Consider the following 21,490-nt stretch of genomic DNA (forward strand, 5'->3'; position numbering starts at 1 on the left):
TACAACAGAATTTAAAGTAAAATTGAAGGGTGTTTCTTCAACTTCTGGCATTTTTAGCACTGTGGATTTCTAGAAAGTGTCATTAAAACATTTTTGGCACTGAATAATTTTTTTAAATCTGTCTACTAACAATGTCCAACAGTGTATATTTATGTCATTTTTGTCATTATTTTCTGAAAGTCATGAAAAATGTTCACCACAGTGTCATTTCCAGCACATCTCAAATTCTTTATTGTGTTTAATAGAATTCTGTGCTGGAAATGACGGTGATGAAAATTACATTTTTAATGTTTTGAAATAAAATAGCTGACTCCTTTGTCTTGCTAAGGCTAATTTCATAGCTAACATATCCTGTATCCTAAATACACACAATCAAATAATATTTTCTCACTTTTTGCATAATTTGTCCAAATTACAGTTTGATTGGAAATGACGACCGATACAAAGTTTCTGCTCACAAGTGATATTTTCCTTGATTTTTTGTTGTTGTTGTTGTTTTTGTTTTTCTCTAACTTGTCTCATATTAGTATTAAGTAAAGTATTATTTGGGGAAAAATTGTTTGGTGTGGTGAAAATGACACCAAAATAAAAAATAAATTTTTTTTGTTGGATTTTCCCCCTTTTTCTCCCAATTTGGAATACCCAATTCCCAATGTGCTTTTAAGTCCTCGTGGTCGCGTAGTGATTCGTCTCAGTCCGGGTGGCAGAGGACGAATCCCAGTTGCCTCCATGTCTGAGATCGTCAACCCGCGCATCTTATCACGTGGCTTGTTGAGCGCGTTGCCACGGAGACATAGTGCGTGTGGAGGCTTCACGCTATTCTCTGCGGCAACCACGCTCAACTCACCATGTGCCCCACCGAGAACAAACCACATTATAGCGACCACGAGGAGGTTACCCCATGTGACTCTACCCTAGCAACCGGGCCAATTTGGTTGCTTAGGAGACCTGGCTGGAGTCACTCAGCACGCCCTGGGATTCAAACTAGCGAGCTATTGAACTCCAGCGGTGGTAGCCAGCGTATTTTACCACTGAGCTACCCAGGCCCCCAAATAAATGTTTTTTTTTTAAAGATTTTTGATTATGAATAAATATTGAAATGGTTTATGTTTATTTAACTCTTTTTAGATTATCATAGTTTTAAACATGTAATAATTTGTATTTTTATAATGGATTTTCAACGTTTAATATTGAATGTCTGAGTCTAGGACAAGGCTAAAACCTCAAATGTTTACATAAAAGGCATTTGAAAAGTAGCAAAAATAAATCATGAAGGCCTGGTAAAAAGTTTCCAATTTAGTTTTAATGTGGCCTTCATATAACAAAAGAAAATAGTTTAGATATGTTCGTTAAAATAAACAAAAATCATCCCCTGGGACAAAAAAGTGCCCGATGTTAAAGAAACACCAATATATTTACAGATGTTGCTATTGGTAACATGAATGTTGGATTTTTGCAACTATTTTCAGGGAGCAGATCATTGTGGTGCCAGATATCACCGGAGGAGTGATGTGCACCCCACGAGTCCCCGAACCGCAGGCAGCTGCAGGGGCAGGTAGCCCCATACCCTCGGAGTTCATCTTACCTTGCACCTCCCTTGAAGCACCACTAGAGGCGCCGCTGGCAGAAGCAGAGAAAGAAGAAAAGGATGAAACAGAGGTGGATGAAACTGAAGAAGACGACAGCGAACTCGGAGCGTCTTGCTCAGAAAAGCGTCTTTCTATGGAATCAGGCTACGGTGCTTGTGATAAACTGCTGGACACTATGGAAATAAGGGACCTTACGACCAACCAATCAGAAATCCCTTCTGACCGCTTGTCCCTCCCACCATCCCAGATGGATGGGAAGCTGGCCAATAGGGATAGTGGTATTGACAGCATCAGTTCGCCCTCGCACAGTGAGGAGTTGTGCTTTGTTGGGGACGAGGATCGCATCGGCCATGAGAGGGACATTTGCCCGTGCAGCCCAGGGCCCGGCCTCTCTTGTGGCTATGTGGAGGGGCCCGAAGGAGAGGGGGCCAGTGGTGTAGAGGGTGGCAGAGACTCAGAGGGGGACAGTGATATGGAGGAAGGTAGTGGGGATGAAAGTGAAATGAATCCAATGGCTCTACAACCTCTCCCTAAAGCTGAGAGACAAGACTCCACTGAGGTGAGATTAAAGTGCTCTATATTGAACATCAAAACACTCAGAAAGTTGGGAAAATCGTTGGATGGTTTACTCACATGCGAAAATAACCTTTCCTTAAAACCTGTGAGGAAATAAGTACACTGCAAAAAATAAGATACATATACTTGAGAAGCAAAATTACATAAGATATTTTGTCAGAGAGATAAAAGAAAAAACTGTTTGCCAATGGGGAAGAAGAAAAACTTGATTCAAAGGAAAAACAAGTAAATTTTCCTTTCCCCATTGGCAAATAGTTTTTTCTTGTTTTAATGCTGAAGTGTGTAACTTTTTCCTTGTTAAAATACTTTCTTTTATTCCAGCTTAATATACAGAGACAACTGTTAGTAAGGCATTTGTAGGATCATGTTCATAAAAACTGTAAACAGTTCCTTTCGGTGGCGCTAGTGACGCAAAAAAATTACACACTTCAGCTTCAGGTGCACTGTCTTTGAGTCATCTTGGACTTACACTGACACCTAGTGGCTTGGATGCAGCATAATTTAAAATCAATAGTTTTCAGTTTCAGATACCATTGTAGAAATTCCTTGTGCCGCCCAGTAAATATCTAAACATCCTTAAAACAAGATAAATTTACTTTTGAAGCAAAATAACAATTGATATATTTAGTCTTGTTTTCAGAGCAACCTCACTAAATTTTTTTACATTTCTCTGAAAACAAGACTTCTTATCTTGTCAGTGTTTAGATATTTTCACTGGAGAATAAGTAAAAAACACTGAGTAAGAAAATGATTTTTTACAGTGTCGCATTTTTGAAAGAAATGTTTAATATTTACATTTTCATAAGAAATAAAGACTCTAGTCATATTAGTGGCGTAGACAAAAACTGTTCATAACGGTGGTCTCCCCTCATGGATGTCGCCATGTTCAGATCACATGACCAGCCAAATACTACTCACTTTCCAGTAACTCCTCTATTACTGAACACTTTTGTTTGCAGAATAAACTAGTCATGGGTGACAAATACTGTACATTTGCAAAGAGGTTATTTCCACAATATCATCTGTAATTGAAAACGCCTGTTTTTGTGTAATGCTGGATCCACACCAATAGATGTCAGTTTTAAAGTCCAAGACCAATATTGTATCAGTAGTTTAGGTAGATAAATAAGACACAGCAAACTATAAACAAAAAATGACTTAGTATACCATTAATTTGAAAAGAACTCAAAATTGTTTTAAGACATATTTTAATTATTTTACATTTTGTTAGATGGTTTAACTAGACAGTGACAAGAAATTAGGCTCAGCTCTGGCAGAAAATACTCACTTAGTGTATGAAGTATGTCATATAGTATGTCTCATACCTGAACCTTGACACATGCTAACCTTTGGAATGAGATACACCTCATCTTACACACTTCAGTCCTCCAACATGTTGTTGCAGGTGTATTCAGACTGTCATTACTCAGCAAGTGTTGTCTTGTTTTCCAGCTGTCAGTCCAGCAGCGAGTGTTTAACATTGCTAATGAGTTGCTGCATACAGAGAAGGCTTACGTGTCCAGACTGCACCTCCTGGATCAGGTTTTCTGCGCTCAGCTGATGGAGGAGGCTCGAACCCGCAGCTCTTTCCCCTGTGAGGTGGTCATGGGCATCTTCTCCAACATCTGCTCTATATACTGCTTCCACCAGCAGTTCCTGCTGCCTGCACTGGAGAAACGCATGGAGGAGTGGTAAGAAAGAAAAAAGAAAGAAAGTTAAAATAAAGAAAAAAGAAGGAAAGAGAAAAGAAAGAAAGAAATAAAGAAAAAAGAAGAAAAGAGAAAAGAACAAGAAAAAGAGAAAAGAAAAAAGGAAAAGAAAAAAGATGGAAAGATTTAAGAAAGAAAGGAAGACAGAGAGAAAAAGAAAGAAGGAAAGAGAAAAAGAAAGAAGAAAGAGAAAAGAAAAAAGAAAGAGAAAAGAAAGAAGGAAAGTGAAAAGAGAGGAAAGAAAGGAAAGAAAGAAGCACAGAGAAAAGGAAGAAAGAAGAGAAAGAAAAAAGAAGGAAAGAAAGAAGGAAAGAGAAAAGAAAAAAGAAGTAAATAGAAAAGAAAGAAGGAAAGAAAGAAGGAAAGAGAAAAGAAAGAAAGAGAAAAGAATGAAAGGAAAGAAAGAAGCACAGAGAAAAGAAGGAAAGAGAAAAGAAAGGAAAGAGAAAAGAAAGAAGAGAAAGAAAAAAGAAGGAAAGAAAGAAGAGAAAGAGAAAAGAAAGAAGAGAAAGAGAAAAGGAAGAAAGAAGAGAAAGAAAAAAGAAGGAAAGAGAAAAGAAAGAAGGAAAGAAAGAAGGAAAGAGAAAAGAAAGAAGAGAAAGAAAAAAGAAGGAAAGAAAGAAGGAAAGAGAAAGAAAGAAAGAAAGAAAGAAAAGGAAAGATGAAAGAAAGAAGGAAATATTTAAGAAAGAAATAAAGATAAAATAAGGAAAGAAAGAAGGAAAGAAAAGTAAAATGAAAAGAAAGAAAGAAAGAAAGAAAGAAAGGGACTGTAAAAGGATATTATGTGCTTATGGGTAAATTGTTTAATTAGTATATAAATAAAGTAATAATGCACTAAAGACTGTACAGTGTTTTTACTGTGGTGAAAAGGGTCACATCTGCTTAAAACAGCAGCAACAGCAATATGATAAAGACGCCAATATTCAATAAATAAGTACAGTATTATTAATAATAATCACAATAAACTATTTTATCGTCAAGTAATATACAGCAGTTCATTATAGCGATCATCATTATATCTTTGTAGATTTCAGGGTTTCCCAGGTCATGGAAAACCTGCAAATACTGTATATTTAAAAATATGTCACCCGCTAGAAGATCTCTGCAAAATGTTGTTTTAAAATCTTTAGTCATGGAAAAGTAATTGAAAGTCATGACGTCCTTTTCATTCAGATGTAGCTAGAATTTGTATTTATCTGAACAGCCAAAGCAGTCACTAGAATACTGAGAGATCATTTTGTACACAAACTAAACTATCCTCCGGTTTTCAAAATAATATGCAGAATTTGGAAAGGGAATGGTGACCATCTCAAAAAAATATGGACTAATGAACGAACATTGACTTCTGCTCCTCTCCCCTCAGGGACCTGTACCCCCGCATCGGGGACATCCTGCAGAAGCTGGCACCTTTCCTGAAGATGTACGGAGAGTATGTCAAAAACTTTGACAGAGCCATGGAGCTGGTGAACACCTGGATGCAACGCTCCTCTCAATTCAAAGCCATCATTCATAACATCCAGGTACCAGACTGCCATTAAATACGTTGCATTGTGCCACTTCTGGTATGTTCTACGATGGCCTAAATAAGCTGTGAAAGCCAGACACAGGCTGTTCCAAAACCTAGTGTGCTATCTTCTAAGGGGATGCTCACATCGAACGCATTTTAGCATCGTTCTGCACTGTTTTTCTATGTAAACATGCGCTAGACGAACACCTTCGAATGTTGCGTCATGCTTGCTGTTATTTCGGTGTTCTGAACAGGAGTACCAAGTTTTTTTGATGGCATGTAAAGTTAAAAGCACTTTAAAAAATGTGTCTAAAGACATCTGCGTTGTGCAACAACGCTTTTTTAGCGAAAACACAGTGGAAACGAATAGAACATAGGGGTCTTTTCTTTTAGAAGTTGAACTTCTTTTAACTTGACATAGCATCTTAAAAGTACAGAATTCATGGTACAAAACACTGTAAAATCAGCGATACGTACCTATCTAGTGCATTTATACTAGGCTTGGGATCGGTGCCTTTTTCACGCATCGATAATCGGAAGATTTTTCTGATGATTATCGATATATATGGTGAGTTTTTTCAGATATAAATAGAGCTTTTTTCGTCAGACATACGTATTTCTCAACAGAACTTTGATAAAGTGTGAGCGGCAGGGTCAATTAAAGGGGGTCGCACACCGGATGCATCTGGCGTACGACATGGCACGTTCTAAAATTTATTTTCTACAAACACACTGCCAACACTCAGCATCAAAATTCTGCAGCGCCATGGAGCTTTCCATTTAATTCGACCTAAATCATTATCAAAGTACAAAGATTATTTACTCTAACCATCACTGGAGGATCCATTCTGAACATGTATCTTTCTTAGAGCCTGTTATAAGACAGTATTAAAGGCTATTGTACATACAGAGAAACTGCATAATAAACATAGCCATTTCTAATCATTCAGTTTGTGCAGTTTCACCAGTTTCACTAACTGCAGCAAACTCATCGTCATAAAGTACAAAAACCTTCATTACTTTGGACTACCAGATCCTATGCCGCTTCAGCTTGTCCTGTCTGTGGTGTGCGTGTACATTTTATATCACCCTCTTGTGGTCTCGACTGTTAAACTGAGGCCAACTGAGACAATTGGAAAGCATGCAAATTGGGCTTCTAACTTAATTGTCCACTAAATTAAAAATATCGATGCATCAAAAATATATTGATAAAATAACAATATAAAGATAAAATATATCGATCAATAATAATCTGTGTATCTTTCGTACATTTCATTTCCGTTTTGAAATAAAACTTTCAAAAAACAATTCTCATTCTCCCTTCGCAAAACTAAAATTGAAGAGAAGAAAAACAAAAATCTAAAAAAGATAAGAGACCTAACAGACAGGCCTATTTTACATGGGGTAAGAGGATGTGACTATTCAGATGATAAATAACAGTAGCCTATAATAAATATGGCATTTTGTGAAAAACTATTGTTATGATGGTGATTTTAAGGGATATACAGAAAAGAGACTTTTAAGGGGGAAGGAAAGCCCTATTCGGACGGAATTAGTTTACCAGACGTCTCTATGTTATTACTGCAGATGTGTGTAAGTTTACCGTCGAATTGCATGGGAATTAAGCGATGTCTGCAGAAATATCAGAGATGGGTGTGTCTTCTGCATTTACACACTGTCGCCACGGCCAACTGACTTATCAGAAAATGTATGGCAGTGCTGATTAATTATGCAGTAAATATTTGTAACAACTTTCTTGGTATGGGAAGGAGGAAGCAGGAGTCGGCTTCAGTGAACCACGTGAGTTTATTTACACACTCTGGACATAACTCAAACAAAAATAACGTTTTTCAGCGGCCAACGTAAAACTGCTGCTTTTCAGCCAGACAGTGAAGCTTCCACAACACACACACTAAACTCAGATTCAGCTCTCCTCTCTCTTTATATCTCCCCAACACCACTCACTGAAATACAGAACAGCGGTTAGGGAAATGACACACAGGTGCGAGTCCTTCCCATTCATTCCTCCTGGCCTCGCCCTCCATTCACAAACCAGCGCTCGGCCACGCCCCCATCACCACAATATTATACATGATCATATACTGTATCTGGGATTATTAGAAGAAATTGATTGGAATTTCTGGCAAAATACAACATAACTGGTGATATTAGCATGCCTGAAATCCTATATTACACTCCTGAATAAAAAAATATGGACAATCCGTTCACATTATATTTGTCCCTCTGCAAATATATTCTGAAACGCGGGGCAAGTCACAATATTACGTGCTTGTCTAGCTACTTTTCTCAATTCTTAACCAAAAAAGACAATATATTTTCATGGCTAAAGAAACACTCAACAGCATAAAATGCTTGAGAAAAACACGCATTAGTCCAAAAAAACGCAACAGCCAGCGTTATCTGCAGTTCATCTGAAGTGAAGCGTGTTTTACAATTTCTGGTGTCATCTCTTGGCCAACGTCCACTTCAGACACTTGAATAACTTGAGAAACAATGAAAGTTAAAGGGTTCACAGGTTGGACAGTGCAGATTCAGTGGCTTTTTACCAGCATGTCAGTTTGCACGGGATTGTAACCAGAGGTTAATTTTACCGGGTGTTTTATAGAAGGTAAAATAGCTTGCGCTGTAATCACTATCTGTGCGGGAACGTGCAATCTGTAACAATTACTGGCATGACCAATTCGCATGGGATTAAAATCAGGGAGAAACTCTGGTAATTATTACCTTTCCCCACGTCCCCATATAAAACTAAGATCCAGCATCTATGATCCTTACTGGAACAGCAGAACATGAAGTAGGTTAAAAGTGTCAATCCTCTTTAGCCTTTACGTGAACTTCTGTGGACATTTTGGGAAATAACAGCCTACAGATGAGTTACTGATAATTGGAAAATCGAATTTACAAAGTCAGTATTAAGGTCATTTTTCTAAAACTTACGTTTCCGAATGCATAATGCATTTTTTTTTAAAGGGAAAAAAACCTGTTTTAATGAATAATTTACCAAGGCTAATAATTGCTAAATAAAAAGACAAGTTGTTTTTTCGTTGTCCGTTTTTTGATTTCAAAATGGATATGGAATGAACAGAAGATACACGGATTAATAACACTGTTTAATAACTTTTTTTTTTTTTGGTTCCTGGGTAGTAAGTGTTATTTCTTAATTGCTTATGCCTCAAAAGTATAGAAAATGGCTATTATTCCCCACAAACTTTGCTTATGTGACCAGGACAGTGATATTTTGAAATGTACCTATTTCCAATGAGAAAACGGGTGGATTTGTGACTTTTTGTTCACATTAAGTCAGAAAAAAACAACATATGAATCCAAATGAACATGTATTTATACTAAAGTAATACAAAAATGACTACAAAAGATTTAGAAGTGAGTAGTTTTTTTAGATTTATGATTATGCTGTAAATCAATTTCACTAATCAGCCTCCAAATGTAGTCTCCCATCATGTTCTCGTTATACTGTCTTTGGAAGCGTTACCAACCTTTTTCCTGCTTCTTCACACATCAAGATGGGCTCTGCTTCTGCCACAATGTGACCAGCCTGTTCGAGGCAATCGGAATGGCCTGTAACCAGAATGAGTGGCGCCTCTTCATTGACAGCTCATCCAGGAGCCTCAAAGCCATGCTGCTCCAAAATGGTAACAAGTACCTGTCTCTTCCCCTGGCTCACTCGGTGCACCTCAAAGAGGATTACAAGAGCATCAAGACCTTGCTGGACGCCTTGAAGTATGATGAGTATGGCTGGGATGTCATAGGAGACTTCAAAATTGTGACATTCCTGAAGGGTCTCCAATGCGGTTTTACCAAGTTTCCCTGCTATCTTTGCCTTTGGGACAGCAGGGACACCAAGGTGCACTACCACAGGCGGGACTGGCCACCACGGACCGAGTTCTCTGTGGGGAGGAACAACATCAAGTGGGAGCCACTGGTGGACCCCCAGAAGGTGCTGATGCCACCACTGTACATCAAATCGGGCCTTATGAAACAATTTGTCAGAGCTGTAGATAAGGAGTCGGCAGCCTTCAAGTACCTTCAAGACTTCTTCCCTAAGCTGTCAGAGGCAAAGGTCAAAGCCGGTGTCTTCGTCAGACCACAGATAGAGAAGATCCTGGAGTGCAATGAATTCCCCAAGAAGCTCACTAGTAAGGAGAAAGCGGCTTGGAACAGCTTTGTCGCAGTGGTTCGGGGCTTCCTGGGCAATCACAAGGCTGAAAACTATGTGGAGCTGGTTGAGACTCTGGTGAAGAACTACGGCACAATGGCCTGTAGGATGTCCCTCAAAGTCCATATCCTTGATGCTCATCATGATAAATTCAAGGAGAACATGGGAGTGTACTCGGAGGAGCAAGGCAAGTGCTTCCATCAGGATATACTGGACTTTGAACCCCGCTACCAAGGACAGTATAATGAGAACATGATGGGAGACTACATTTGGGGGCTGATTCATGAAAGTGATTTACAGTATAATCATAAATCTCAAAAAACTACTCACTTCTAAATCTTTTGTAGTCATTTTTTTTATAACTTTAGTATAAATGCATGTTAATTTGGATTCATATGTTGTTGTTTTTTTTTACTTTATATTCGCCCGTTTTCTCATTGGAAATAGGTAAATTTCAAAATATCACTGTCCTGGTCACAAAAGCAATGTTTGTGGGGAATAAAAGCCATTTTCTATACTTTTGAGGCATAAGCAATTAGGAAATAACACTTACTACCCAGGAACAAAAATTGTGTTACATAGTGTAATCGATATATCGATAATTTATGACATCCCTAATTTATACATCGACCAACAATTTAAAAATAGCACAGACCTTTGTGAACGGCTCCTAATAGCAGTCCTCACATGAAATCTGCAACAGATTCGACTATCGATAGCAGTTTAGTCCGACGTTACTATCAGAACATACACTTTATTAAGTTCGATTTTAGTCAGACAAAATTTATAATTCGCTTTAGTCTGACTAAAATCGTACCAGTCTGATCGGAGTGATGCGCAGCATGTATCTTAACACTTTCTAATCCTTTGTACACATTTTCGATTACACATTGTGTCATGTATACTTGGACAGAGAGATGAAGACTGTAGCTTGACTACAAAATCTGCTGTAGTTTGATTAATACTGCACATGTAAATGCATGTATGTTGCAAGGCCAATGATTTGATACTACAATTATGACACTGATTATACACATTAGATGAAATTGTTCATTTTTAATTAAACTTAACTATCTCCATGTACTTTTCTGTGATACATTTCTCTACTGAATAAAAAAAATAGAGGTATATAATTTTCCTTCCTACTTTTTAGAACAGCCTTTTATGTCTGGAGCGACAACTTTGATGCCTTAAAATGCTGTTTAGCTAGGTAACTGTCTGTCTGGACTGGAACAAGAGCCCTTGTGTCTGAATGGATTTCTAGGTATAAAAGTTTGAAAACATGATAGGATTTAAATTTGCAATAAAAAATAATAGTTCTCTGCAAAATTCTAATCGTGACAATATCATGACAGATATCATTTGCTTCGAACTTCAAGTGGAAATCAGACAGGGTGAGTACTGTGAACGATCACACTCTCAGCTGAAATGTGTGAAAACCCCCTTCGCGGTTTATAACGAGTGTTAATTGCGTGCAATCTTGCATAATTCACACCCATCGGCTGAACCAACAGAGTGTGTATTAGTCATACATACAGTAATCTCATTTACCAGGTGTGCTCCACAAAATTCACCTTCACAGTCTGAAACAAGAGCGTTCGTGTTAAAAATAACAAGGCCGCTCCCACGGCTCAGTGGTGATTGAGTGCGTCAGATGAAAGAGTGACTCGCTGTGGGTGCAGGCGTGTTTTGGAGATGTTGTAGGTTATGGTGAATACTAATGGAGACCCAATCAGTCCTGGTGTTGCACTTCAAACGGATCTGGTCACCACTGTGTGAAGAATATTAAGAGTATGAGAAGCCCAGTGCCTGAGATCACAGACTGCTGTAAGGGGATCAAGCATTTTACAGGCTCAATCACGCAAAGGTTACACTACTAATGAATCATTTTGACACTTTGTGTGTTTGCCTTATTTTCAGAGACAACATAAAAAGGGATTCGTTACGCATTAAATTCTGTTACTTAAGTATTATTTATACTTCTGTAATCTGACATTTATATATATATATTTATATATTAGCATACACTGTATACAGTATAGATATAAATATTAGGGCTGTCGATTTAACGCATTAATTTAGTGTGATTAGTTATATAAAAAATTATGGTGGGATATGTTGGGCAGCAAGTGAACAGTCAGTTCTTGAATTTCATGTGTTGGAAGCAGGAAAAATGGGCAAGCGTAAGAATCTGAGCGACTTTGACAAGTGCCAAATTGTGATGGCTAGACGACTGGGTCAGAGCATCTCCAAAACGGCAGATCTTGTGGGGTGTTCCTGGTATGCAGTGGTTAGTACCTACCAAAAGTGGTCCAAGGAAGGACAACCGGTGAACCGGCGACAGGGTCATGGGCACCCAAGGCTCACTGATGTGTGTGGGGAGCGAAGGCTAGCCCGTCTGGTCCAATCCCACAGAAGAGCTACTGTAGCACAAATTAATGAAAAACTTAATGCTGGCCATGATAGAAAGGTGTCAGGGGGTTGGTCTGGCTGATGTTTTCAGACAGTCCCTTATTACACCCTAAACAGTTTTAACACGTTTAGAACAATGTGTAGACTTTTCAGATGGTCCCTTAACCACTGTAGGCAACATTTTCAATGAAAATCAAGGTTAAATTTACGATCTTGAACGATTTCGACATGATGCCATCGGACCTGCTTAAATATGGGACAAATTGCATCCTGTATTGATTCGATACGGGACGTATAATGTCATCTTCAAATAAGGGATGATCCCGTATTTTAAGGGACGGGTGGCAACCCTAGGTGAGACTCTCCAAAAGCGTCTGTCTGACACAGGTGTACATTGACGCATCCTTAAATAAGTCTACCTCGGACATATTGATGAATTAAATTGCCAAATGAATTGCTGTGAACTGTAGGTCAATAATAGGCTTATTTTCATTAATATGGAAATAAACAATATTTTGCCTTCTGAAACCACTTTTTGTTTTGTCTAATCAATAATGTATTGCATTTTAATGATCTGAATATATATATATATATATATATATATATATATATATATATATATTTAGAATTATTTAAATATCATTATTTATTATTATTTAATCATTATATATTTAATTATTGTTATTTGAGGCATGTTTAAAACTTATGATAATCTAAACAACAATAACATTTCCAAAAACGGTGGAAACGTTCAATTGCGTTTTTGTAGCCAAGACCAAGTTATGTGATTATACAAAATTTCACTTATAAACCTACCACGAGAAGTATTTACTGGAGTAAAAAGTGTGACAGCTTGCCACTGTTTCTCCTATATCTTGAATAAGGTCATTTTTTACCCCATAGCTGGTTCTTGTTTTAACCATAAACCTCACTTAATTTTGTTAAATTTATGTTTAAAACAAGAAAAACAAAAATATAGTTTGCCACTGGGATAAGAAATTAGTATTTATATATATATAAAAAAAAATTAAATAAATAAAAATGTTATCTTACAAAGTTGTACTAATGAATTAAATGTCAACTTTTTAAAGAATTTTATTTTCACTGGAAAACAAGACAAAATACTGATTAAGAAAATTATTATGCAGTTGTGTTGTAGCTCATAGTGTGATTTTGGATGTGTTTGTGTATTGCAGAAAGAGGAGATGTGTGGGAATCTTACCCTACAGCACCACATGTTGGAGCCTGTGCAGCGAATCCCACGTTACGAGCTGCTGCTCAAAGACTATCTGCACCGTCTGCCAGAGGACGCAGATGACTTCAAAGATGCGCAGAGTGAGTGCAGCACAGAGGAACGCTGAAATGGGCCTTATCTCCTTCACTGGCCATGGCAGTGCAATTTCTGTGTTTTATTTCAAATGCATGTGTCTGGAAATATTTCAGTGAGAAGTTTCATTTGAGGTTAATGGGCCAAGATAAAAGGTAGAGGACAATTATACTTTGTGAATATCAAGACCCGTGTTGGATGAACTTGAATGCATGCTTTTGTCCTTTGCAGAATCTCTGGAGCTGATCGCCACAGCGGCAGAACATTCAAATGCTGCCATCAGAAAAATGGTGAGTGAAGTTTAAGAAGAACCACGCCACCACACGCACGCCACACACCATCTGGGGCGAAAACCAAATCTGCCACTTAGCATCCCTTTGTAATTAAGCATGGTTGGCCCTTTTAATGTGTAGTCTGTTTGGAAAGTCTTTCATTTGGAGCTGTTAATTGCATATTTTTATTTTATACATTTTGAGACACTCTCTACAGGCTGGGCGATATATTAAAATATTCACAGTTAGCTACAGTGTGAATACTGCAATGATTTTAATGCACTTTTTATGCTCAATACAAGGTAAACTTAATCGACAGCATTTGTGGCATAATGTTGATTGCCACAGAAAATTATTTTTCTTTAAAAAAACAGAAAAGCAAAAATTGCGGTTACAGTAAGGCACTTACAATGGAAGTGAATGGGGCCAGTTTATGTTTATGTTGATGTGATAAAATCAGAGTTTTACCCGCATTACTCCATTTACCAGATAACAGGGTATAACGACATCACATTGCTATAACAATGAAGTTGTAAATTGGCTATAACTTTACACAGAAAAGGTTAGTAAGCGATTGTATCACACTAAAATCATGTTAACACGTATAATGTTGTCTTGTGGCTATACTTTTGAAACGGTGAGTATTTTAACGTTTATGGACTGGCTTCATTCACTTTATCACTGTAAGTGCCTCACTGTAACCGCATTTTTTGCTTCTTTATAAAAATGAATGAAAGACGAGCCAAAATAATTTTCTTTGGTAATCAACATTATGCCACAAAAGCAGTCGCTTGAGCTTAACTTTATTGAACACAGAACAGTCCTTATATTTAGACTAGTCTCGCGACTCGCAGCTACTGTATTAAACTTCAAAAGCAAAAATGCCGTTCGAGTTGGTAAGTTCAGTATATTTCTGTGAACAGTTCAGACTGTTAATTTCAATTAATTGATTCCAAACTCTAAATGAATGATTTGTTTGTTTCATTATTTAAAAATGTCTACAATCACTACAAGTGTGTTTGTGTATGTTTTTGTCCTTTAGGAGCGCATGAGGAAGCTGTTAAAGGTGTACGAGTTGCTCGGTGGAGAAGAGGACATCGTTAACCCGACTAATGAACTTATTAAAGAGGGACACATCCTAAAACTGTCGGCCAAGAACGGCACTTCACAGGATCGATACCTCATTCTGGTGGGTGAAACGTTACACATTTTCCTCAGGAAAAAATCTGCAACAATCTTGTTTTTTTTTTAAGCTGCACTATGTAACTTTGTGCTCTCAATCGACATCTGTAGCTGAAACTTAAAATTGCAAGCAATTTGCGGAAGAACACTTTACGTGAATCGAGTTTCGGCGCTGCTCTTCTGGCGGATGAATCTCATTATTTGAGCTTTGCCTGTGTGTGATCATGACTTGAGATATTTATATCTGGAGCCATAACATGCTATTTTCATGCTGATTTAATGTTATAATATGAAACATTTAATTTGCTTATTATCACGTGACTCGTTGAGCGCGTTACCGCGGAGACATAGCACGTGTGGAGGCTTCACGCCATCCACCGCAGCATCCACACACAACTCACCACGCGCCCCACCGAGAGCGAACCACATTATAGCGACCACGAGGAGGTTACTCCATGTGACTCTACCCTCCCTAGCAAACGGGCCAATTTGGTTGCTTAGGAGACCTGGCTGGAGTCACTCAGCACGCCCTGGATTCAAACTCGCAAACTGCAGGTGTGGTAGCCAGCATCTTTACATGCTGAGCTACCCAGGCCCTGAAGCATTACGTGCTTTGATGATGATAAACAACACTCGTATTCATATATTTTCTTTTCTGACACTACACTCAAAGCGCTTTTACATAGAGAACAGGGGACTCAATCACTACCAGTATATTTTAATATAATTTTTCAAGTGTTTTATCTACTGTTAATGTTTGTATTGTACTACACATATCAATTTTAGAGGTGATACTCATGATATGACTGATACAAGTTCAATAGAAGACTTTATTATTGTTATGTTATATTGTACAGCCTCAGTTGATAATGCAAGTGAACCATAATAATACAATATTATGTCTGTGCAAAAAACACAATAACACCATAAACTAAAAACATAATACGAGGATTCAATAATTATGGGGATAAAATATAGTTTATTTGCTCTCAATGGGGCACGTGGTAAGTTGTACATGGATCACGGAGAGTAGCATGAGCCTCCACATGCTGTGAGTCTCCGCGGTGTCATTGGCGGTGTCAATTATATGCTTAAAAATGCAATATAACAGTTACAAGAAGTCAGTTTCAGAAGTCATGTATATATTAGTAAACATGCCAGAGTAACACCCCCCGACAACGTAGATACATCGTGATCAGTTAACACATGAGTATTGTTTGATTCATACAAGCATGACAAGCAATATTAGCTTCAACAATCCTACCAGACAACATATCCAAGCAGGTAAAGCAGATAAACAACTTCGGATAACAGATAAAAATCTATCCAGATTGCTGTTCTGAACTGTGTGAGTGTGACTGACTGAACTGTAGTTTCTTTCTTCTTTTTAACGGCTACTCGCAAACTAAAACAGTGCATTACCGCCGTCTACTTTTAACATGGGAACGAGACAGCCGGCTCTTCTTTCCTATTTTCATGGACATGACGTAATGACGCAAAGATGTACACCATAAGCCAGCGATTTCGCACCCAAATCGGACCCGACAGCTCAAAATACAAATAATTTTTATAGGCTTACTGTAGTGAATCAGGGTAAGGTAAGAACATTGTTTTGAACACTAATGTACTCAATCAATAATGGCAATTTGTTCATTTTTAACCAAAAAAATCTTACATAGTGCAGCTTTAATGTCTCTGGGAAATTATGCACATTAAACTAATTGTATTTTCTCTCAATGAAGTTCAACGATAGGTTGTTGTACTGTGTCCCAAAACTGAGGCTGATAGGACAGAAATTTGGTGTCCGAGCACGGATTGATGTCGACGGCATGGAGGTTTGTCACATTCTGATTTCCTTTACAGTGTTATATCAAAAATAAACCTGCTGTTATCAAGCCATTGATTCATTCACTTTGTTACACAGCTGAAAGAGACCAGCAGCATGAACGTATCGCGGACGTTCCTGGTATCCGGAAAGCAACGGTCTCTAGAGCTGCAAGCAAGGTGCAATTAATGGCTGAAAAATATGAGGGATTGTGCTTTAAGCTTAAAAATTAAGTCTGAGGTTGATTGACAACCACAGAAATGTTCTTTTATATTTTTGCTTTTGGGAGAAAATACCTAGGAAGAGCATATGAGCTATTGAAGAAACAATAAAAATATGTGTGGCTATTAAATGACTGCTGTTTTTATTTTTGCCAGGACGGAGGAAGAGAAGAGAGATTGGATTCAGGTAAGCTTTTCTTTTCCTGCATGTCATATCACAGGTTTTAATATTTTTCCTGATCTCGTCCAGCTTATCCACAACCGGTGGGGGACTCATTCTGTTCTCATTTCTGTCTTTCTCTCTCTTTTCACAGGCAATTCAGGCCACTATACAGAGACATGAACAGACGCTAGAAACCTTCCGAATGATCAACTGCTCGTTTCGTGAGGAGGACTTCACTCCTCCAAATTCTCCGGTTGGTTATTATCTTATCACTCATACTCAGGGCATCTGGACCTCATTTGGTGAATCTCACGAAACCTCTTAAGGTTATGTCTGGGTTACATTACACCCCAAAATCAAAAGAAAGACAAATAAATAAAAATGTGCGTAATGAAAATAAGGCTATTTGTAGGACAATTAAGATTTTTTTGCATTGTGACAACATTAAACATGTCATTAAGCATTATTTAGAGAATTAAGCACATTTCCCCTCTAAATTTGTATTACTGTAATACAAAACAGTCTCACTCTCTTTACTGTAATGCATGCAAAATTATTACATTTGATATAAATTCTAAAAAGTATTTATACATAGTGGTAGTATTTGTTTAAATAAAAAATAATAATTGGGTATTATTCATGAAACAGCAGCAGAGTGAAATTCACATTTAGTTCAGTGCGACAGTTTACCAAAGAAAACAGAATGGTTTACACAGAAATACGTTCTGCTCATCTTTCATGAATGAAGCCCATTGTAATAGTCATTTTTGTACTCTAATACAGATAAAAATAACAGATTTACAGTAATAGTTTGGTATGCAGCCTAATTTTGGCAGCTTTTAAGTGAATGCTAAATTTCATAATAATTGGTCATTCACCTTGCAAGTTATTAGCTGCTGAAATTTGATTGGCTGCTGGCAGCCATTTTTGTAGATTCGTCCAATCAGTATTTTAAGGATATGTATGCACTTGAATCAAAGAAGATGCATGCCAAATTCCAACTTCCCTGAGTAAACAGTTGCAGAGATATGATGATTGTATGGTTATAGCGCCCCCCATGGGCAGATTTGGACGAAATTTGGTGTGCATCCTCAATATGTTTTCTTGTCGAAGTTTACCCAGTTTCGCTACGTTTGGACTTTGTGTTTAGAATTTATAAGTTGTTAAACAAAAATGGGCCACGCCCAAACATTTTATTGGCTTGTAACTAAGAAGCGCTTTGACGAACCAAAAGTCTTTTGATAACTTATTGTCAGGAGGGTCTGTGGACGATGTATACCAAATTTTGTGCAAATCGGACAAGGAGGAGTTTGAAAAAAGTACGTTTAACAGAAAATTAAAAATAGCTGGGAAATGTTATAGATCTAATGAGAGTCACCATTGAGAATAATAGGAATTAAAAAAAAAAAAACTCAACAGTAACCTAACTAATCCAAAGACCAATCCCACTGTTTACAACAATTTCAGCGCATGAGTAGTAAGTGGTAGCAGAAAGCTGGCAAACTGTTGTGTTAGATTTGACAGATTAGATGATTAAACCATAGTACGACACAAAAAAACCCATCATAAATACACAAATATTCTTAGCTATAGAATTATTATAATGATATGAGTTAATAAAATACCTGTAGTAATGCTCGCTATAAATGTTTGCTGCAAAGCCGTGAGTTGAAATTATCTCCTCAGTTTAGTCATCTCTGTTGATGGCTTGAAGCCACAGCCGTTTACGAGAGCCCTTGAAATAATAAATTTTTCAACAGTGTAATCTGATACAATTGAACTGTTTTATGTTGCAATGCCGAAAAGATAAAAAACGTAAAATAAAAAAAAATTGCCTTTATTTTTTCACAATATAATTTCTTACTTTTTTATTTTATTTTGGGGTGTAATGTGACCTGGACATGTTTTCATGATATTCACCCCATTCTGACTTCCCACGGACAAAATAAAGAATATGAATAAAATATTATTCTCTTCCCATTCTTTTTTTTTACCTGGTCAGAATTGCACAGAGCTTGGAAAGCGAGCGCCCACTCCGATCCGAGAGAAAGAGGTCACACTGTGTATGAAGTGTCAGGAGCCGTTCAACTCTATTACCAAACGACGACATCACTGCAAAGCCTGCGGTCATGTAGGTTACACAACCTCATTAAAATGCTCATGATGTTGAGGCAGTTGGCTGGATGTGGGCTGTCTTGATTTCAGGTGGTGTGTGGAAAGTGTTCGGAGTTCCGCGCTCGTCTGTTGTACGATAACAACCGAGCCAACCGTGTGTGTATAGACTGCTATACAATGCTGGTTGGAGTGCCGCCCTCTCCGGCCAGTCTGACCAATAGCACACAGAGGCGTCGCTCCATTCTAGAGGTAAAGTGGAATACGGAGATGGTTGCATTTAAGAGACAAGTATATTCCAGATGGATGGCATCTGCGTTATAGTTTCGATTACCACAGACAATAATTTAGACTCACCTCTCAGTTTAAGTAAAATATTAAAAAAGTTTTATTAGAGACAGTGTCTTGTCTGTATTATCGCTAAAAAATATTATTAATGCCAATACATTTATGGTTAATTAAACAAACTGAATTGATACTAAACATAAATGCATTAAAATACACCAAACTGAAAATGTATTTAAATACCAATACTCGCATTCCTTAAGTGTATTTAAATTGTAGTTAAGAAAGGGCTAAGTGCACATGGTATATAGAAGTCCTTCACATGTTTTGCAGTATTAACGTTAGTGATTACCGGAAATTGATTAACTGATTGTTAATTTTTACGACAGTCGACTATTAAAATTCTATCTTTAACTATCTTTAAAGCACTGTTTACATGGAGCAAACACCACCACATAAATAACAGTAATGCAAAACAGGTTCCTCCACCTAAAAAAGTTAAATGAATGTTCCGGGTTCAATAAAAGTTAAGCTCAATCGACAGCTTTGTGGCATAATATTGATTACCACAAAAAATTATTTTGACTTGTACCTCATTTTCTTTTTTATCCACTTTTTTCTCCCAATTCTGGAATGCCCAATTCCCACTACTTAGAAGGTCCTCGTGGTGGCGCGGTTACTCACCTCAATCCGGGTGGTGAGGACAAGTCTCAGTTGCCGCCGCTTCTGAGACAGTCAATCAGCGCATCTCATCATGTGGCTCGTTGTGCATGACACCGCGGAGACTCACAGCATGTGGAGGCTCATGCTACTCTCCCTGATCCACGCACAACTTACCACGTGCCCCATTGAGAGCGAGAACCACTAATCGCGACCATGAGCAACCGGGCCAATTTGGTTGCTTAGGAGACCTGGCTGGAGTCACTCAGCACACCCTGGATTCGAACTTGTGACTCCAGGGGTGGTAGTCAGCATCAATACTCGCTGAGCTACCCAGGCCCCCCGTCCCTCCTTTTCTTAAAAAAAAAACAAAAAAACAAAAGCACAAATCTGGTTTACAGTGAGGCACTTACAATGAAGTGAATTGGGCCAATTCAAAAGTATAGCCACAAGACATAAACAATATGTGTTAAAATGATTTTAGTGTGATAAAATCGCTTACTAACCTTTTCTGTGTAAAGTTATAGCCAATTTTACAACTTCGTTGCCATGACGATGTGATGTCAAAAAACCCTAAAATGACTGTAAAAATTATGATTTAAACAACTTTACAGCTCAAATAGTACATCAGTTTTAATAGAAAATTTGTAATAAAATTTTAAGCTTTACATTTCCACCTTATAACCCTCCAAAAATTGCCCCCATTCACTTCCATTGGTAGTGCCTCACTGTATCCTTGATTTTTTTTTTTTTTTTTTTTTTTAAAGAAAAGGAGGAATGATTTTTTGTGGTAATCAACATTATGCCACAAATGCTGTCGATTGAGTTTAACTTGTATTGAATCCAAAATATTCTTTTAACAACTTTGCAACTTATTTATTTATATATATTTTTTGTTGTACAGAAGAATACATCTAGGTGCTTTAACAAAAATGCATACATGTGGGGCCGTTCACACCATTTTTCAATGTAAACATGCGCTAGACTGAAGTCTTTTGATTGTTGCTCTGCATCTCGCTGTTTTTTTTAGCATCTTGCACAGGAGCACCACGCTTTCTAGATGCAGTGTCAGGTTAAAAATAGGGCTGTGTTGATGCAATCAAATATCGATACATATATTTCTAACGATACTGTATCGATAATTAGATCCATGTATCGTGATATATCGTGATATTTTCAGTGCAGTCTGAGACGCTTCTATGAGGCATAAAAGAGACTGAAACTGATCCTGCAGGATTCACGGTTTCTCTCGCTGACGATGCTGGACCTCTCTCACACGTTGGATCTAGGGCTGGGCAAAAATATCGATTTTCAACTTAAGCTTTAATTGTACAAACTCCATGTCGATTCTTAAAATGCCAAGATCGCTCTTTCTATCTGCAATCCCCAACAATCATATGTGTGTAAATACTTCCCATATGCTACAAAAAATGTCTGTGATTATCCATTGGC

General features: G+C 37.7%; 1 protein-coding gene across 1 annotated transcript in view; it reads left to right on the forward strand.

Annotated features, from left to right (window-relative positions):
- The window catches only part of LOC127415018 (FYVE, RhoGEF and PH domain-containing protein 1-like), an 80,820-nt gene that overhangs the window by 55,959 nt on the left and 3,371 nt on the right, over positions 1-21,490 (forward strand). Inside the window, exons 4-15 of the mRNA XM_051653474.1 lie at positions 1,470-2,148; positions 3,618-3,856; positions 5,241-5,397; positions 13,188-13,326; positions 13,550-13,608; positions 14,633-14,779; positions 16,515-16,607; positions 16,697-16,776; positions 16,975-17,005; positions 17,133-17,234; positions 18,984-19,112; positions 19,187-19,345. Of these exons, the coding sequence (XP_051509434.1) occupies positions 1,470-2,148; positions 3,618-3,856; positions 5,241-5,397; positions 13,188-13,326; positions 13,550-13,608; positions 14,633-14,779; positions 16,515-16,607; positions 16,697-16,776; positions 16,975-17,005; positions 17,133-17,234; positions 18,984-19,112; positions 19,187-19,345 (2,014 nt within the window). The remainder of the gene's footprint in view (positions 1-1,469; positions 2,149-3,617; positions 3,857-5,240; positions 5,398-13,187; positions 13,327-13,549; positions 13,609-14,632; positions 14,780-16,514; positions 16,608-16,696; positions 16,777-16,974; positions 17,006-17,132; positions 17,235-18,983; positions 19,113-19,186; positions 19,346-21,490) is intronic.

This window comes from Myxocyprinus asiaticus, chromosome 24 (genome assembly GCF_019703515.2).
Source record: "Myxocyprinus asiaticus isolate MX2 ecotype Aquarium Trade chromosome 24, UBuf_Myxa_2, whole genome shotgun sequence".
NCBI classification, from domain to species: Eukaryota; Metazoa; Chordata; class Actinopteri; order Cypriniformes; family Catostomidae; genus Myxocyprinus; species Myxocyprinus asiaticus.